Genomic DNA, 16,595 nt, shown 5'->3' with positions numbered 1-16,595 from the left:
ACATGGAAAGTATGCAAATTAGCTTGAAGTAGAAGCCAAGGCTGTACACTGGAAATCAATGGTCATCAAAAATGCTATCTACACATGAAAAAGGTTTTTGTTTTTTGTTTTTTTAAAAAGGTAAGATTTTTTAAGTGTTTCTTTTTCCCTCCCCCCTCGATTGGAATCCACTTCGGTCAAAAACCCATATATTCCAGTTTTCACACAGTACCCTTTGTCGGGTGGAAGATCAAACTTTCTCTCCCCTTGCCCCCGAAATTTGTGTCTAGCTTCTCACCTTCTGTCACTTTCGATGTTTTTTTACAGAAGAAGCAACCTGAACATTAACCACTGGAGCTGCCTGAGCTCCCACTCTTTCTAGATAACATTCAACACTCCACACCACGACCACTCCATTATGAATAAGAAGACTGCAGACTGACGAGGGAGCGAAATTACGAAACAGATAATGATTAAAATTTCCCCGAGAGAGATTAGAAAAAAGTCAGCATCAGAAACATGAGCTTAAAAGCCAGGTAAGGCGTGTGAGATAATAAAGAGGGAGTGGGAGGTCGTTGATAAAGCTAAGGATTTTTGCAAATGTCACAAGATTCTGAGGAGATAAAGACGATTGAGAACTGGAAATGGTCAGAAATGCAAGGCCTTGAGCTTGTGCCCCCCGCTCCTACTTCCAACTCCACAGCGGAAAACACAGGCTCCAATGCAGAGGAAGCGACCAAAGGAGAACCGAGGGACATGGAAAGCTCTGAGCCCAAGAAAGACGGCAGAGAAAAGGCCGACACTGTTCCGCCCGTCGGATTCGGCGAGCTTTTCAGATTCGCCGATGGGTTAGATTACATTCTGATGGGAATCGGCACGATGGGGGCAATTGTGCACGGATGTTCTCTGCCTCTGTTTCTTCGGTTTTTCGCTGATCTTGTAAATTCTTTCGGGTCCAATGCCAATGATGTGGACAAGATGACCCGAGAAGTCGTCCAGGTAATGCAATCTCTATAACAAGACACAGTCTGATGTGGAATGAATGTGTTGTGTATTGAAGCCTTTGTATTTGTGTTATGTTGCAGTACGCATTTTACTTCTTGGTGGTAGGTGCTGCTATATGGGCATCATCGTGGGCAGGTGAGTTCTCTAGACATGGTCGTTTAGGAGTAGTTTTTGTTATAGTGGCGTGAATGTTACTAGAACAACTGGGTTTTGTCGCAGAGATATCCTGCTGGATGTGGACTGGAGAGAGACAGTCGACGAAAATGAGAATAAAGTACCTAGAAGCTGCCCTGAACCAGGACGTTCAGTATTTTGACACCGAGGTTCGAACGTCCGACGTTGTTTATGCCATTAACACTGATGCTGTGATGGTCCAAGATGCCATTAGCGAGAAGGTGATGCACACCCACTTCCAAATTGAACGCGGTTCATCTTCGTTCTCATTTCATCTTGTTTCTGTTCTTGCCATTAACACTGATGCTTGGTGTTTGCTTTTATGTGCAGCTGGGTAATTTCATTCACTACATGGCTACATTCGTGTCTGGATTCGTGGTGGGTTTCACGGCCGTTTGGCAGTTAGCTTTAGTCACCCTCGCCGTAGTGCCAATGATAGCTGTGATCGGAGGCATTCACACAGCCACGTTGGCCAAGCTCTCCGGCAAAAGCCAGGATGCTCTCTCTCAAGCCGGCAACATTGTGGAACAGGTGAATTTAAACTTCAAGCATGTCTTTTGTACGAGAAGTTTTGAACTTTTATGTTTCAGCTTCTGGGTGTGGTGTTCATATTAAACGGAACTGCAGACGGTAGCGCAAATTCGAGTGGTACTGGCATTCGTAGGGGAGAGCCGGGCATTACAAGCCTACTCGTCGGCGTTGAAAGTTGTCCAGAAGGTTGGCTACAAAACTGGACTCGCCAAGGGAATTGGATTGGGTGCGACTTACTTTGTCGTTTTTTGTTGTTACGCTCTTCTGTTATGGTACGGAGGTTACCTCGTCAGGCACCACCACACCAATGGCGGGCTTGCCATTGCCACCATGTTTGCTGTTATGATAGGTGGACTGTAAGTAACGAACTATTCGTGTATCACAGTTCTCATCGTTCAGAGCAATTCTTTGGCAACCAAATTATGTATATACTGCGCAGGGGTTTGGGTCAATCTGCTCCAAGCATGGCTGCATTTACAAAGGCCAGAGTTGCTGCTGGAAAAATCTTCCGCATAATCGATCACAAGCCAGTGATAGACCGAAACAGTGAATCGGGCTTGGAATTACAGTCAGTGATGGGACTGGTGGAGCTGAAAAATGTAGACTTCTCCTACCCATCAAGGCCGGAGGTTCGGATCCTCAATGATTTCTCACTAGTGGTGCCTGCTGGTAAGACCATAGCCTTGGTTGGTAGTAGTGGCTCCGGCAAGAGCACCGTCGTCTCCCTCATTGAGAGATTCTATGACCCCACTTCTGGTAAACTGGAAATTTGTTCAAATTCATTTTATTCATCATAATTTTGTTTGGTTACTTATTGAACTACTCCGTGTGCGCAGGACAAGTTCTGCTTGATGGGCATGACATTAAAGCATTAAAACTTAGATGGCTGAGGCAGCAAATAGGACTAGTAAGCCAAGAGCCTGCATTATTTGCCACCACAATCAGAGAAAATATACTGTTGGGTCGGCCAGATGCAGATCAGGTTGAGATTGAAGAAGCTGCAAGGGTGGCTAATGCTCATTCGTTCATTATCAAGCTTCCCGAAGGCTATGATACTCAGGTTAGTCGATTCAGAGTATGCTTTGAGAAAAAATGAGTACATAATTGTCTTGGCTATTGATTGTGCTCAGCAGCAAGATAACCCAGTCAGATCAATCATATCTTTGGATTTAAAGACCTGTGCAGAAGCATCCACTTGTTTCTATGGTCGCCACTCCTTTTTGAGATTTATGATAAGATATTGGCTGAGTAAAAAAAAAAAAAAACTTTTGAAAACTAAAATAGACATTATCTACGCCACAGTTATCACAGTGGCCATGTAACATCATAATGCGATGTCTCATGTCATGTGTATGTGGAGTAAAGCCGAACTCTGGAAAGTGGGAAACCCAATTATGTGGATCTTGACCAAGAGGCTTCTTGTTTAGTTGGGCATATTTGATAGTTTATAATTTCAACTTCTAATATTATTTTTTTAATTTGGTAAATTCATGGAGTCAACAAGAAAAAACCATTTAATATTATTTTTTTATCAATTTTTAGAAGTCAAAGCCAGGAATATTGCATCTGAAAAAGGGTAACATGCTTCACTCTACAGTTCATGTGCATGAATGCAGGGGAATGAATATCTATTCTTAAATAAAGGCTAGACAAACTGCCGGTGGAGGATTAATTAGGTGGAGATGCCTGAAAATAATAACAACTTCTTAAACATTCAATGGTTTGCTCTTAATTGATTACTCACTATGATTACGGAAAGATGCTTTTTGTGTTTAACTCAATAAACTCCTTATTTATAAATAAAATAAGCAATTTGTCATGCCTGAAAATTATGATAATTGTTCATGGGAATAAAATTCTAAAATAATGGAAATACAATGTTTTTTTCTATAGATGGAAGGTACATTTACTCTCTTTCTTGGTTTATAAGAATTAAAAGGGGAGAATTTAAACAATTATTTTGATAATTGCCAAATTATTAAAAATGGCAGGTGGGAGAGAGAGGACTGCAGCTTTCTGGGGGGCAAAAGCAAAGGATAGCAATTGCAAGGGCAATGTTGAAAAACCCAGCTATTCTTCTGTTGGACGAAGCAACAAGTGCATTAGACTCTGAGTCAGAAAAGCTGGTTCAAGAAGCCCTTGACAGGTTCATGATTGGAAGAACAACTCTTGTAATTGCTCATCGCCTCTCCACCATTCGCAAAGCTGACCTTGTAGCTGTGCTTCAGCAAGGAAGTGTTTCTGAAATTGGAACTCATGATGAGCTCTTTGCTAAAGGGGAAAATGGAGTGTATGCCAAGCTTATTCGGATGCAGGAAGCAGCACATGAAACTGCCATGAGTAATGCCAGGAAGAGTAGTGCAAGGTTACCTACTTACCTATCAAAATTTGCAATTAAAATTGTCGAAGAATATATTCATCTGTTGAGCATTAGATATTTTAAGCTGAACTTAAATTGATTATCTCCTGACATTATGTTTTATCTGTAGGCCTTCAAGTGCTAGAAACTCTGTCAGCTCTCCAATAATTGCTCGGAATTCTTCTTATGGTCGGTCACCATACTCACGCAGGCTGTCGGACTTCTCTACTTCTGACTTTAGTCTGTCTATTGATGCACCGCATCCAAATTACAGGCTTGAAAAGCTTGCCTTCAAAGACCAAGCCAGTTCCTTCTGGCGCCTTGCAAAAATGAACTCCCCTGAATGGCTATATGCTTCAGTTGGTTCCATGGGCTCTGTTGCTTGTGGATCTCTTAGTGCCTTCTTTGCTTATGTCCTTAGTGCAGTTCTTAGTGTCTATTACAACCCAGACCACAAATTTATGATCCGAGAAATCGAGAAGTATTGCTACTTGCTGATTGGCCTTTCATCAGCTGCACTTCTCTTTAATACACTCCAGCATCTCTTCTGGGATATTGTGGGAGAAAATCTTACAAAGCGAGTTAGGGAGAAGATGTTGGCTGCTGTGCTCAAGAACGAAATGGCATGGTTTGATCAGGAGGAAAATGAGAGTGCTAGGATTGCAGCAAGGCTTGCTCTTGATGCCAACAATGTCAGATCAGCCATTGGAGATCGCATTCAGTGATTGTTCAAAACACTGCCCTTATGCTAGTTGCATGTACTGCAGGGTTTGTTTTGCAGTGGCGCCTCGCCCTTGTCCTCGTAGCCGTCTTCCCTGTTGTTGTCGCAGCCACGGTTTTACAGGTTTGCTAAAATATAATTCATTCTAGCATGTTTCGAATTTCAATTGTGCTCTTGCTGATATTAACCATTGACTGTATTGAATTATGCACAGAAAATGTTCATGTCTGGTTTCTCTGGAGACCTGGAAGCAGCTCATGCCAAGGCTACACAACTAGCAGGAGAAGCTATTGCAAATGTTAGAACAGTTGCTGCCTTTAACTCTGAAACAAAAATTGTGGGTCTTTTCACTTCTAACCTTGAAACTCCACTGCGACGATGCTTTTGGAAGGGACAGATTTCTGGAAGCGGGTTTGGGATAGCCCAGTTTGCACTTTATGCTTCCTATGCACTTGGTTTGTGGTATGCTTCTTGGCTTGTGAAGCACGGAATCTCTGATTTCTCTAAAACAATAAGAGTTTTCATGGTCCTCATGGTTTCTGCCAATGGTGCTGCTGAAACGTTAACTCTGGCACCTGACTTCATCAAGGGAGGTCGAGCCATGAAGTCAGTCTTTGATCTCCTTGACCGAAGAACTGAAATTGAGCCAGATGACCAAGATGCTATTCCTGTTCCCGACCGCCTTCGTGGTGAAGTTGAACTTAAACATGTTGACTTCTCATATCCCACTCGCCCAGATATGCCAGTATTTCGGGACCTGAATCTTCGTGCCAGAGCTGGAAAAGCTCTTGCCCTTGTCGGACCTAGTGGCTGTGGCAAGAGCTCAGTTATTGCACTTGTACAACGATTTTACGATCCAACATCTGGACGAGTGATGATTGATGGAAAGGACATTAGAAAAATACAATCTCAAGTCCCTTAGGAGGCACATTGCAGTAGTACCCCAAGAGCCTTGTTGTTTGCTGCTACCATATACGAAAACATAGCTTATGGGCACGACTCAGCAACTGAATCCGAGATAATGGAAGCAGCAACCTTGCCAATGCCCACAAATTCATATCAGCTTTGCCTGAAGGATACAAGACATTCGTGGGAGAGAGAGGAGTTCAACTATCAGGAGGGCAAAAGCAGAGAGAATAGCAATTGCTCGGGCTTTTCTGAGAAAAGCCGAGCTGATGCTTCTTGATGAAGCAACAAGCGCACTTGATGCTGAGTCTGAGAGGTCTGTTCAGGAGGCTCTGGACCGTGCATGCTCTGGAAAAACGACCATTATAGTTGCACACAGGCTGTCGACTATTAGGAATGCTAGTCTTATTGCAGTGATTGATGATGGGAAAGTGGGCAGAGCAAGGATCCCACTCACAGTTGTTGAAAAATCACCCAGATGGGATCTATGCTCGAATGATTCAATTACAGAGGTTTACGCACAGTCAAGTGGTAGGGATGACCTCGAGTTCAAGTTCTTCCGCAAGACCAAAAGACGATGAACGAGAAAGCTAGTTGTCCAGAAACAAGTCCCACTAATGGAGTATGCTCTATATATACCTATGATTGTTGGCTTTCCTTTTTTGGCGTTTTCCCCTTAGTATAGTTCGCGTACCATCCCTCCCCTCGAATTTAAGAATGTATCTTCTTGTGTTCATGAATCTTACCAAGGAAATGACAGACAAAATAACGAATGATATTGAAATATATTAACAAAGGCGGGCTGGAATTCTGTAGATCTTGAAATTCAAGGCATGCGTATTTCAATTTATGGGCCTCTGTTATTCTCTTAAAGTACTTTATGCCCTGCGGAATAAATGAGTCCCCTGCAGCCCTGCGTGGCATCATTAAATTGCAGCCTGAAAGAATTAACATGTTGTATACAAAAAAGCAATTTAACTATTTTTTAATTATTACATCTTGATAAATTATGGAATTATTAAATCTGAAAAAAGTATTTGTCAAAAATGTTTCTTGGATAATTATGGAGAAGGCTAGAAAGCACGTTTGGGGTAAAGACACTATGAAAGATCTAGAAAACGAATGATGGGGATGTTCTTGTCTCACGAGATATTAACGTCAAGAAATATTTTTATTAAGCACTTTGGAAATCTGCAAATTCATTTTAAGGAATTTTCTTGGGTGTGTGTGTGTGTGTGTGTGTGTGTGTGTATTTTGTACAATGGAAAGATGTTATTAATGGGCATGGCTCGTGTGTTCTAACATTTGTGGGATATAGAAGAGGTGGGAAAACGAGATCAGGCTTTAAAAAAAACATACGGTTTATGCCAAAAGGGTCATATTAGCAAAGCCCAATTCTCAATCTCACGGGCAACCCAGGCCTTGCTGGCCTCAAGCCCATTTATATGTTTTCAATGCTCTGTTCCATCAAAAAAACGAAATGACAAATCTCAAATAAGAAAAAAATTAACTCAAATCTTAAATACTAGCAAAAGCTATTGTCCAAATTTCCAAAACCAAAACAAACCAGCCCAAAGTGTTTTCCTGATAAATGTCAAAAGCTAAATAAATCTGTATTGCCGTCACCGTACGTCTCTAAGATTGTCAGTGAATGATAAATTTATATTATAATTAAAAATGCTAATAATTTTATTACAAATTCAATCTACTATAGTCCTATTATATTCAATCCACTGTAATTCTGAAAATATGATTATATGAATGAATAATTATTGTTCTTGATTTAGACTTCACAAAATCTTGCATTATATCATACTACAATTAAAACGCACATGATTTCTGATTACTTAATTTTTCTGAACCATTTGTAATGGTCGTGCGAGTGAAGTCTAGTTTGCATGTTGGAGCAGAACACCCTAGTCCACAATATCACGAATGCACCATTCTGGAGTGTTAACCTGACAGGACAAGCCCATTTGGAGTTTTCACCCATATTAATTTGCCTGCAATATTTAACTCATTAAAATAAAAATATCACAACCAATGCTTTATTCAATCATTTGTCATATATTTAAGAGAATATCATGATGAGAGAAGTGTGAGATCAGAGTGAGAAGCTAGGCCTTACGTGATTCCCTGCAAAGAGTGATTTGAGGCAATTTTGGTACAACGACGTTTGCTTGCTTGGCGGCTGGAATCACCGGAGGTAGAGCTTTTACAACTTAAGTGGCCCGTCGTCTTCTCTTTACCTGATTATGAGCTCTTGCCTGATGCTTCCAAAAGATGACTTGCCGTGTCAACTGTGCTTCGTCTTTTCCAATTTTTTCTTCCGCACAAGTGAAGAGTTCTCTCTCATTTTTCCCCTAATGCTTCCAAAATATGATTGGCTTTATTCAGCATTCACACACAGATCGTGTGTTTCCAAAACTAGCGGTGCAAGAAAAACAATTCCGATGGTAAGCTATTATTGCCTATTGAATTTCTTTTCAAAACCCAACAATACACACCGCTTCTAACCCAACAGCCAAATCCTTAAATAATGTACTAATTGTGGCAGAGGACAAAAAGGCAGCTTCGCATACAGCTAGTCTTTTGCTAAAAATACATCTATCTATCTAAATATAGCAAGTCCAGCCAATTTTAAGAGAACGACAATATTTCATTTAAAATTTTATTCAAATCAATATATTATTCAATCAGCAAAATTTCTATGAGATTATTCATCAGACTGAACAGGAAAAAATATAGTTAAGAAATGTAAGAAATAAATTATCATGCTTCTCGTGGTTGCGGCAAACACATTCATGCATTATATTTAGTGAGGAGCCCGGCGAGATAAAAACAAGAAAAAGATCAACAAACATTAAAAACAACAATAATAATCTCAAAACAAACGGGGGCACATAATCAGTGTAGTTAGGAACAGTTTTCATCATAGAGATAGTGCAAGGCATGTCAATCCGTATCCAGTTCGACAAGCCAAGAATCACTGGGATTAAACCGTATAAAAGGAATATCAGGCTCGAGTCACCTAAAGCCAATGCACACATTACCAAATGTGCCTGCTTCAACCGCTAAACTTCTTACACGAGGAAAATGATATCACTAGAGCCAGATTCCATGGATATTTTAAAAACTATGAGAGGGCAAGGATCATAGTTCCCTCCAACTTCAAAGCTATGTTAATATATTTTGCTCCAAAAAAAAAAAAAGCTATGTTAATATAACCTAAAATTAGCAACTTCACAGGGCACAGATTCATAGCAAAAAAACTGCATCATCCCACACATAAAGCAGTTCAACTGACCAACTTCAATGCGCAAGTATCTTGGCAATTGGCAAACCTGGGAAGGGATACGCACATCAATAGTGAAGATGCATGCAGACCTTTGAAAACTAAAGAAAATCTGATCATTGGTAAATAATAAGAAAGCTGTCTGATGGTCACACTTAAATCTGCACAAAGATGTAACTGGAAGAAGTAAACTCTTTAACAAAGATATGTATAAACATAATGCAAAGAATTTTTCTCCGTCATTAAGTAGCTACAACATCAATTCACATGCTCACGTGCATATAGGTCTTCAGCAAGTCAAAATTTATCACATCAAAGTCCTGACCGAATAATTGACCCAATGGTGACAATGAAGTAGCATATGCTATATTTGTTCCACATTGCTAATAACTATTATAAGATTTGAATATCTATCACTGATAAGTGATAACGCCATGTAACCCATCCAGCAAACTAGTACACCAGAGATCTTAATCCTCCACCAGAAAATATATTCGGAAAGTGGTTCATATTTTACTTCAAGCTCCAATGGTTAAATCGAAAGAGATCAACAAAATGAAGATAATAATCATCTATAAATGTCACCATCCCTTTTCCACATAATTTTTTAAAAGATTAATCATTGATGATTCGGCCCATATCATAGCTTATGAATTAGAACAGAGTATAAAACTTGTGTGCATTCAAACTTTCATGCGTACACAAGTTTTGCTAAATCCAAAATTCTCTGAGCAATGCAACGTGTTCCAGTATAGATACGACTTATCTGAGTCAGACATAAACTATCTGTCGTTTCCAGATAGTCAATTTTCCCCTGCAATTTCTTACCCCAAAACATTCTGTGTGTTTGACAAACTCACAAACCACTTTGGGTCACTTAAATTCAAACCAGATAACAAAAACAATCCAGAGGATAGGATTATGGTAACTTTCACATGACTAATAAGGGAATTTATCAGATTAAGGAATCCAAACCTTATCTACAAAAGTTTCAGAAAAGGAACTAAGGAATATCATAGGTTTCTACATTATAATTATGCTCTCAATAAACTAGTGTCAAGAAATTTGTTTTTTTTTTAGGGTAGTTTTTACACATCAAGTGAACTCTTCTACATTATCTATCCAACAAGGGATTGTCACCATCCTACTCCTGTTTACTCTCATTTCCTCCTCTTTCAACAAGTTGCTCAACAAGTAGATCTACAAATAAATATGCTGTTGCCTATGAAACAACAAAACAAGCATATGAACAACAAAACAAGCATATTTCACCCAATTTTAGCAAATAAAGAAAGATAAACAAGATTAAATGAACTACTAAAAGACCATATCTAGTCATTAGAAGAATGCCAATTATGCCAGCTTGATGCCGTGGGCATCTATCTAATATTTACTCACAAGATAACACAATCTGATAGATCAGATTGATACAATGAGCAATTATTACTCTGATCAAAATCTTTGGCAGTAAACTTTTGATAGCGTTGTCGGCAAGAAATGACAGAGATACAGCTATCAAGCCGCTACGTTACAGCACCACGGCTTGCATGAAGAACGTGTGTCTCTCCGAAAGAGCAGCTCTCCTCCTTACGTCCTACTCATCATACTACATTCGTCCATCTGAACCCCAATACACGTCTTCATTCTCCCCAGCTCTGTTTTCTATTTAAGGTGAAGGGTTCATATCCTGGATACACCACACCCAGTAGTTCACCCCCTAGCGTAAGTCATTGAGCCACCATCAATTTCCTCAGCTCACAAGTAGCTCTGTTCAGGCAGAGTCTACAGCCCAACTTTCCATCCTACCTTTAAGGACTACAGGAACAATGAGAAACCTTATATTTGAGCAGTCTGATCGAACAACCCCAGAATATGCTTCAAACAAGCTACAATATGCCTGGGAATCTATACGAAACCCAGTGATCATACCACTCTTGAAACTAGCTGTCATACTGTGCTCAGGTATGTCAATCATGCTGTTTGTTGAAAGAGTACTCATGGCACTTGTGCTATTTGGGGTTAAAGTGTTGAGGAAGAAGAAATACACCAAGTACAACTTGGATGCCCTGAAACAAGACCTAGAAAGAAACAAACACTACCCCATGGTGTTGATCCAGATACCTATGTATAATGAGAGAGAGGTAAGCTTTCTTTCCGACAATGAAGCCATGAAAGTTCTATCAAATCCCCATATGATATTTATCACTTTCGTATACACAGATCAAGCATCCATCTGATTCTGAATAAGTTTTAAGATCAGTTGATAATGGCTAATACTTCTAAATGACCACATTAAACCATAAAAACATTTTTTATTAGTAATCAGGAGATAGCTTTAAATGGGAATAAATCAATTGGATTTTTTCTTCTCAAATATTTCCTATAGCATGCCATTACATTACTCTTTTCTCTGTTTTTTAATTGTCTGTTTTCAATGTTATTTTTGGCAAAATAAAACTTTTGATCCCTAAATTTTGCCTTGATTATCAATTTGGTTCCTATGGCTTCATCATTATCAAGCAAGTCCCTGTAGTTTCATAACCATACAAAAGTACTCCTTGTGATTTGCAAATGGTGTAGGGGTAAATGACATACCAAACGAGTAATGTGATTCACTTTCCCTTATTTTTTCCTCTCTTCTTTTAATTGACAGAAACAAACATCTGGTAAACAATAAGTGGAGTACTTTTGGCATGTCATTTACCTTAGTTTAATGTGATTAGTGGGGTAAATGACATGCCAGATTGTTAGCTTATATAGATTAATACCTACACAATCAAACACATCATTTTTTACAGCAAAAAGCGGTGCAAAAAATAAGCTTAAAACCCCAGATAACTGATGAAGTAAAATAAGCGCATGTTGTCTTTGCTTGTATCACGAGATATTCACAGCAAAAAGGGAAAGAATGATGCTTGATAAAGACGAAATACCTTCAAACGATATATTTGGATTTCTATCACCAGGTCTACAAGCTTTCCATCGGAGCAGCATGTGCACTTTCATGGCCATCTGACAAGCTCATAGTCCAGGTTCTTGATGACTCCACTAATCAAGTCTTACGGGTATCTCATTGAATCCAGCAGATCTTCATTGAAGACCCCTTTCATATATAAATTTGCTATAACCCTGTGTCCATAAACATGCAGGAATTGGTTGAACAGGAGTGTCATAAATGGATACGGAAAGGTGTTAATGTCAAGTATGAAACTAGGAATAATCGAAATGGTTACAAGGCTGGTGCCCTAAAAGAGGGTTTGGAGAAGGAATACGTCAACAATTGTGAGTTTGTGGCAATTTTTGATGCAGACTTCCAGCCAGATCCGGATTTCTATGGAGAACCATTCCTTACCTGCTTCAGAACCCCAAGTTGGGCTTGGTTCAGGCCAGATGGAAATTTGGTACATAACATCAACATTAAAAACTATTTCCGTCACATTAGTATGAATGCATGCATAATCAAGAACTCAGGAATTCAAAGTATTGCTGAACCATTTTTGTTACACGCAGTAAACTCAGATGAATGCATAATGACCCGAATTCAAGAAATGTCACTTGATTATCACTTCAATGTTGAACAAGAAGTGGGTTCCTCAACCTACTCATTCTTCGGGTTCAATGGTAAGCTAGTTAACAGGCTGACTAAGCTACATTTACAAAAGTACATCAGCAAATCAGCTTACTCAAATGTCCATTATGATATACAGGGACAGCAGGAGTTTGGAGAATTAGAGCAATAAATGATGCAGGGGGATGGAAAGATCGAACCACTGTTGAAGATATGGACCTTGCAGTCAGGGCTAGTCTTAAGGGCTGGGAATTTGTTTTTGTTGGTGATGTGGCAGTGAGTTATTGATATCTTAACTAATTTTTCTCATGCTATGTTGACTACATCTAAGTTTCAATAACCATTAACTAACACATTTCTGCTGCTTGCTAGGTGAAAAATGAACTACCAAGTACATTCAAGGCCTATCGATATCAGCAGCACAGATGGTCATGCGGCCCAGCGAATCTCTTTAGAAAAATGACCAAGGAAATTATCTGTTGTAGTGTAAGTAAACACAAATGTTTAAAACAACAAAAAGTATCCAATTCCCTATAGTTATCATGATTCACAAACATTTTTAAGTAATAAGTTGACTGATGCCTGGTTGTGTCATCCAGAGGGTTTCAGCTTTCAAGAGATTCCATCTAGTCTATGCTTTCTTTTTCGTGAGGAAGATAGTTGCACATTGGGTGACGTTTTTCTTCTACTGCATAGTTATACCAGCCAGTGTGATAGTTCCAGAAATCAGTCTTCAAAAGCAGATTGCAATATACATTCCAGCAACCATTACAATTCTAAATGCAGTGTGCACCCCAAGGTAAACAGTTCTCACGGCACTGCCAGTTCGTTCAATGACCTCATTCATCTTGGTTATTCAAAAATCCGTTATTTATGGAACAGGTCCCTGCATCTTCTTGTACTCTGGATACTTTTTGAGAATGTCATGTCACTCCATCGGACTAAAGCAGCAATTATAGGATTGTTGGAAGCAAATCGTGTCAATGAATGGATTGTCACAGAGAAGCTTGGTAATGCATTGAAACAAAAGAACAATCCTAGGACATCAAGGGATTCACGATTTCGATTTCGATTTCAATTTATGGAAAGGTACTTGCACGTTTGCTTTGAGTCAGTCTAAACAATGCACTTTACCCATCAGTAACACAGCAAAATTGCCACTAAATCTATCTGTAACATAGAAAAAATAGTTGGAACATTGAAGAGAGAACAGAAACTGCCAGTAATGTCTTAATTGCTTATTCTGTAAAATTTGCACTAAAGCACTATGAAGCATGAAAGACAAGATTACAGTTTAAGGTAAAGTATATAATCCTAACAATAACGAACTATTACTCATTGTTAGTTAATTCATGTGCATGCTTATAATCCTCTCATTTTATCAACAGAATCCACCCACTGGAGATTCTCATGGGAATGTTTTTGCTGCATTGTGCAATCTATGACCTGCTATTTGGGCACGACCATTTCTTCATCTATCTGTTACTGCAGGCTGGAGCTTTCTTCACAATGGGATTTGGGCAGGTGGGAACAATTGTCCCCAACTAAATCGAAAATGCAATGATCATAATATTAGTGTATTGTATGACTTAATCAGTACTTCTTGTGCTTGGGCTGTAATTCTCGTATGTTATCTATAAGTATAAAGCTTATAAGGATGTTCCAGGCTATGTACTAGCAGGACTAGAGCATATTTAGTTGGGATCATCATGGTAGCCATGGGCCGACCTGTATCTTTGAAATATGCATAGTTGATATAATACCCTTTTAATTTTTGTTCCAGATACTATGACACAACTCAAGCCAAGACATTTACAAGATCATACGCCACAAATACCTTGAGAATTTTCTAAATTGATGATAATATGAAAAGATTAATAAACAGAATGCCAATACACAACACAATCAATTCAATCTGTAAATATTCCCAAATTCAAAAGCGTCAATATTCAAACGATTACACGACCATATTCAAAGCCAAGTTAAAATGAAAAATTTAAGACAAAGCAAGAACAACCACGCAGGGAAAAGATGACAAGCGTATGAAATTCAAATCTAGATTCAAAGGGCTCGAACCTTCTTCGCTGCTTGCCCAAGAACAACCACGCAGGGCTGACAACGGTGGACGGCGTCCGATGGAGTGTGGAAAGCTTGTTCGTCGACAAAGAGTAATGGATCTGCCACTCACGAGATTGTGTTTTGTCGGGGTTATAATTTATTTTTCAAGGCAAATTTTCCCTTTTACCTGTTGAATGTTGGCTACATTGTTGAAAATTGTCAGTATTTTCTAACCTTCCACGACAAAAGGCTAAATAGAGTTAATAAAAAACTTCGCCAAATAATGTGCAGCTAATTTCAGAAAATGAAGAGACGGTCAACAGAACAAAGTACAAGGGCAGCAGTATCATCCAGCACCCACCTCTACTGGTGATGCTTTTCGTTAAAAAAAAAAAGGGAACATGTAAAGAGCAGAGAGAGGCATAAGTTAGCTTTGATGCGACATCGCATCATTTTCAGCGAGTTGGTAACCCTCTAATCCTCTACCAAACCATGCCATTTCAAGAAAGACTTTTTTTTAACTGCCGTGAAGACATTTCCTTTCGTAAAACAAGTCAACCATATAAATCTATGAAGTCGATGGAAAGCAAACTGCACAGGTGGAAGGGAAATCTCAGGTCCTCTGACGAGGGTTTACATTCGCTTATGCACATTTACAGGCGAGACTTGAACGGCTCTTGGCAAGGTAAAATAATATGCTAGCATTTCGCTTGGGAAGGAAACTTTGTGCAGTTGACTGAGAACAACCGGCAGATCAGGGAACGGAAAATGGGTGTAGAGAAAAGTTGCAAGTGCGGTTTTAAAAAAAATCCACAATATATGAAAGGGGTTAACAGCTTGGCGCGGGGGCCGGCATCTGCCCGTCCGCGGGAGCGGATGGCATGGTGTCACCGCCTTGCAAGTTGCAATCACAGAAGCTTCAAGCGGTGGGATTCGTGGGCCTTCTTTAGTTTTGACTTCAAGTCCTTAAGCCTTTTTCTGCACACCCTTTCATTCCAGATGGATTGAGTAAATAGTAATCACGTTTTAAGATGACAGGCTCTGAATACAGGCCCAGTTAATTTTCAAGCCAATCTATTCAAACTTCAAGATGGAGAAATGATCTTGGGTCCAAAAAAAAAAAAAGCATAGAGAAATGATTGTTATATTCACCGGGTAAATTTTTTTTTTATTAAAATCATGATTCATTCATAACCAAATATTACAAACTCAAATCACCTCTATATAGCCATTTCTCTCCCCTTCCTCTTCTTCTTGGATAAAGGAGGGAGGATGGTTAAAGAAATGTTCCTTTGAGGCTATATTCTAAGCAAACTTAGCAAAAGTATTAGCCTTTTTGACAAACATCCTAAGCTTAAACTCAATGTTAACAATTCAATCTCTACCTATAATCATTCTAACTTCCTGAATAATGTCCCAATAAATATGATTTAGCTAGGAATCTCTCAAAATCAAACTTAAGGTGCTAACACAATCAAAAATAACATTAATTTTCCTGATTCCAACTATAGTGAAGCCCAATGGTTATAGCTTTGATCTCAGCAATGGTTGGTGGCAATGATTCTATCTTTAAATAGAAACCCATTATCCATCTTCCACTTTGCTGTCTGATAATTCCTCCAGTTGCACTTCCTCTACCATTTAAGCACGAGGCATCAGTTTCCAAAGTGAAGAACTCAGCATCTTGTTGAGGTTGATGGTTGTGTGCAGAACAATCTCTTCCTTTCAACACAGTGCTTTGCTTGATTTTAAAATCCTGCAATGCTCTAAAAAGACATTGTATGTGTTTTCCCATCCAGCAAAAAAACTATTCCTTTCCAAACACTTTTTTACATCTATTAACCCAAATATCCCAACATACATAAGAGAAAAGAGTACCCCAAGGAATGGACTTAGTGTTATGGTTACCTATTTCCTTGCTAAGATTCCATGTAACCCACTCCTTTCCTTCTAAATGATTAAACCTCTCCCAAAACTCAGGCGAAACAAAAGCAAGCTA

The 16,595-nt window shown here is 39.2% G+C and overlaps 1 protein-coding gene, 1 long non-coding RNA gene and 1 pseudogene across 5 annotated transcripts; 2 read left to right on the top strand and 1 right to left on the bottom strand.

Moving 5' to 3' along the window:
- The first annotated feature begins 211 nt into the window (after positions 1–211).
- On the top strand, positions 212–6,525 carry LOC129319174 (ABC transporter B family member 1-like; annotated as a pseudogene).
- An 889-nt stretch (positions 6,526–7,414) lies between these two features.
- On the bottom strand, positions 7,415–15,585 carry LOC129313122 (uncharacterized). 4 transcript variants are annotated; one of them, XR_008593870.1, is made up of 6 exons: positions 14,615–15,584; positions 12,243–12,322; positions 11,904–12,099; positions 10,369–11,091; positions 7,804–8,102; positions 7,415–7,678 (listed from the first exon to the last, which is right to left on the bottom strand). It is a non-coding gene; the product is annotated as an uncharacterized LOC129313122 (long non-coding RNA). The 4 variants fall into 4 exon arrangements; XR_008593868.1 differs by lacking the exon at positions 10,369–11,091 and having other exon boundaries at positions 7,804–9,131; positions 14,615–15,585; XR_008593869.1 differs by lacking the exon at positions 10,369–11,091 and having other exon boundaries at positions 12,204–12,322; positions 14,615–15,570.
- LOC129313115 (glucomannan 4-beta-mannosyltransferase 1-like) lies at positions 10,797–14,297 on the top strand. The gene is given in 10 exon segments (XM_054956021.1): positions 10,797–11,111; positions 11,937–12,035; positions 12,120–12,300; positions 12,303–12,371; positions 12,481–12,591; positions 12,678–12,814; positions 12,911–13,024; positions 13,138–13,337; positions 13,421–13,627; positions 13,927–14,297. Coding segments are annotated over 10 exon segments (1,593 nt in total). The 3' UTR covers positions 14,087–14,297.
- Positions 15,586–16,595: the final 1,010 nt, after the last annotated feature.

This window comes from Prosopis cineraria, unplaced genomic scaffold, assembly GCF_029017545.1.
Source record: "Prosopis cineraria cultivar Desert tree isolate PC_DT_omini unplaced genomic scaffold, ASM2901754v1 PC1, whole genome shotgun sequence".
Taxonomy (NCBI): Eukaryota; Viridiplantae; Streptophyta; class Magnoliopsida; order Fabales; family Fabaceae; genus Prosopis; species Prosopis cineraria.
The sequence above is the reverse complement of the archived record's forward strand: the minus strand, read 5'-3'. Positions and strand labels throughout refer to the sequence as shown.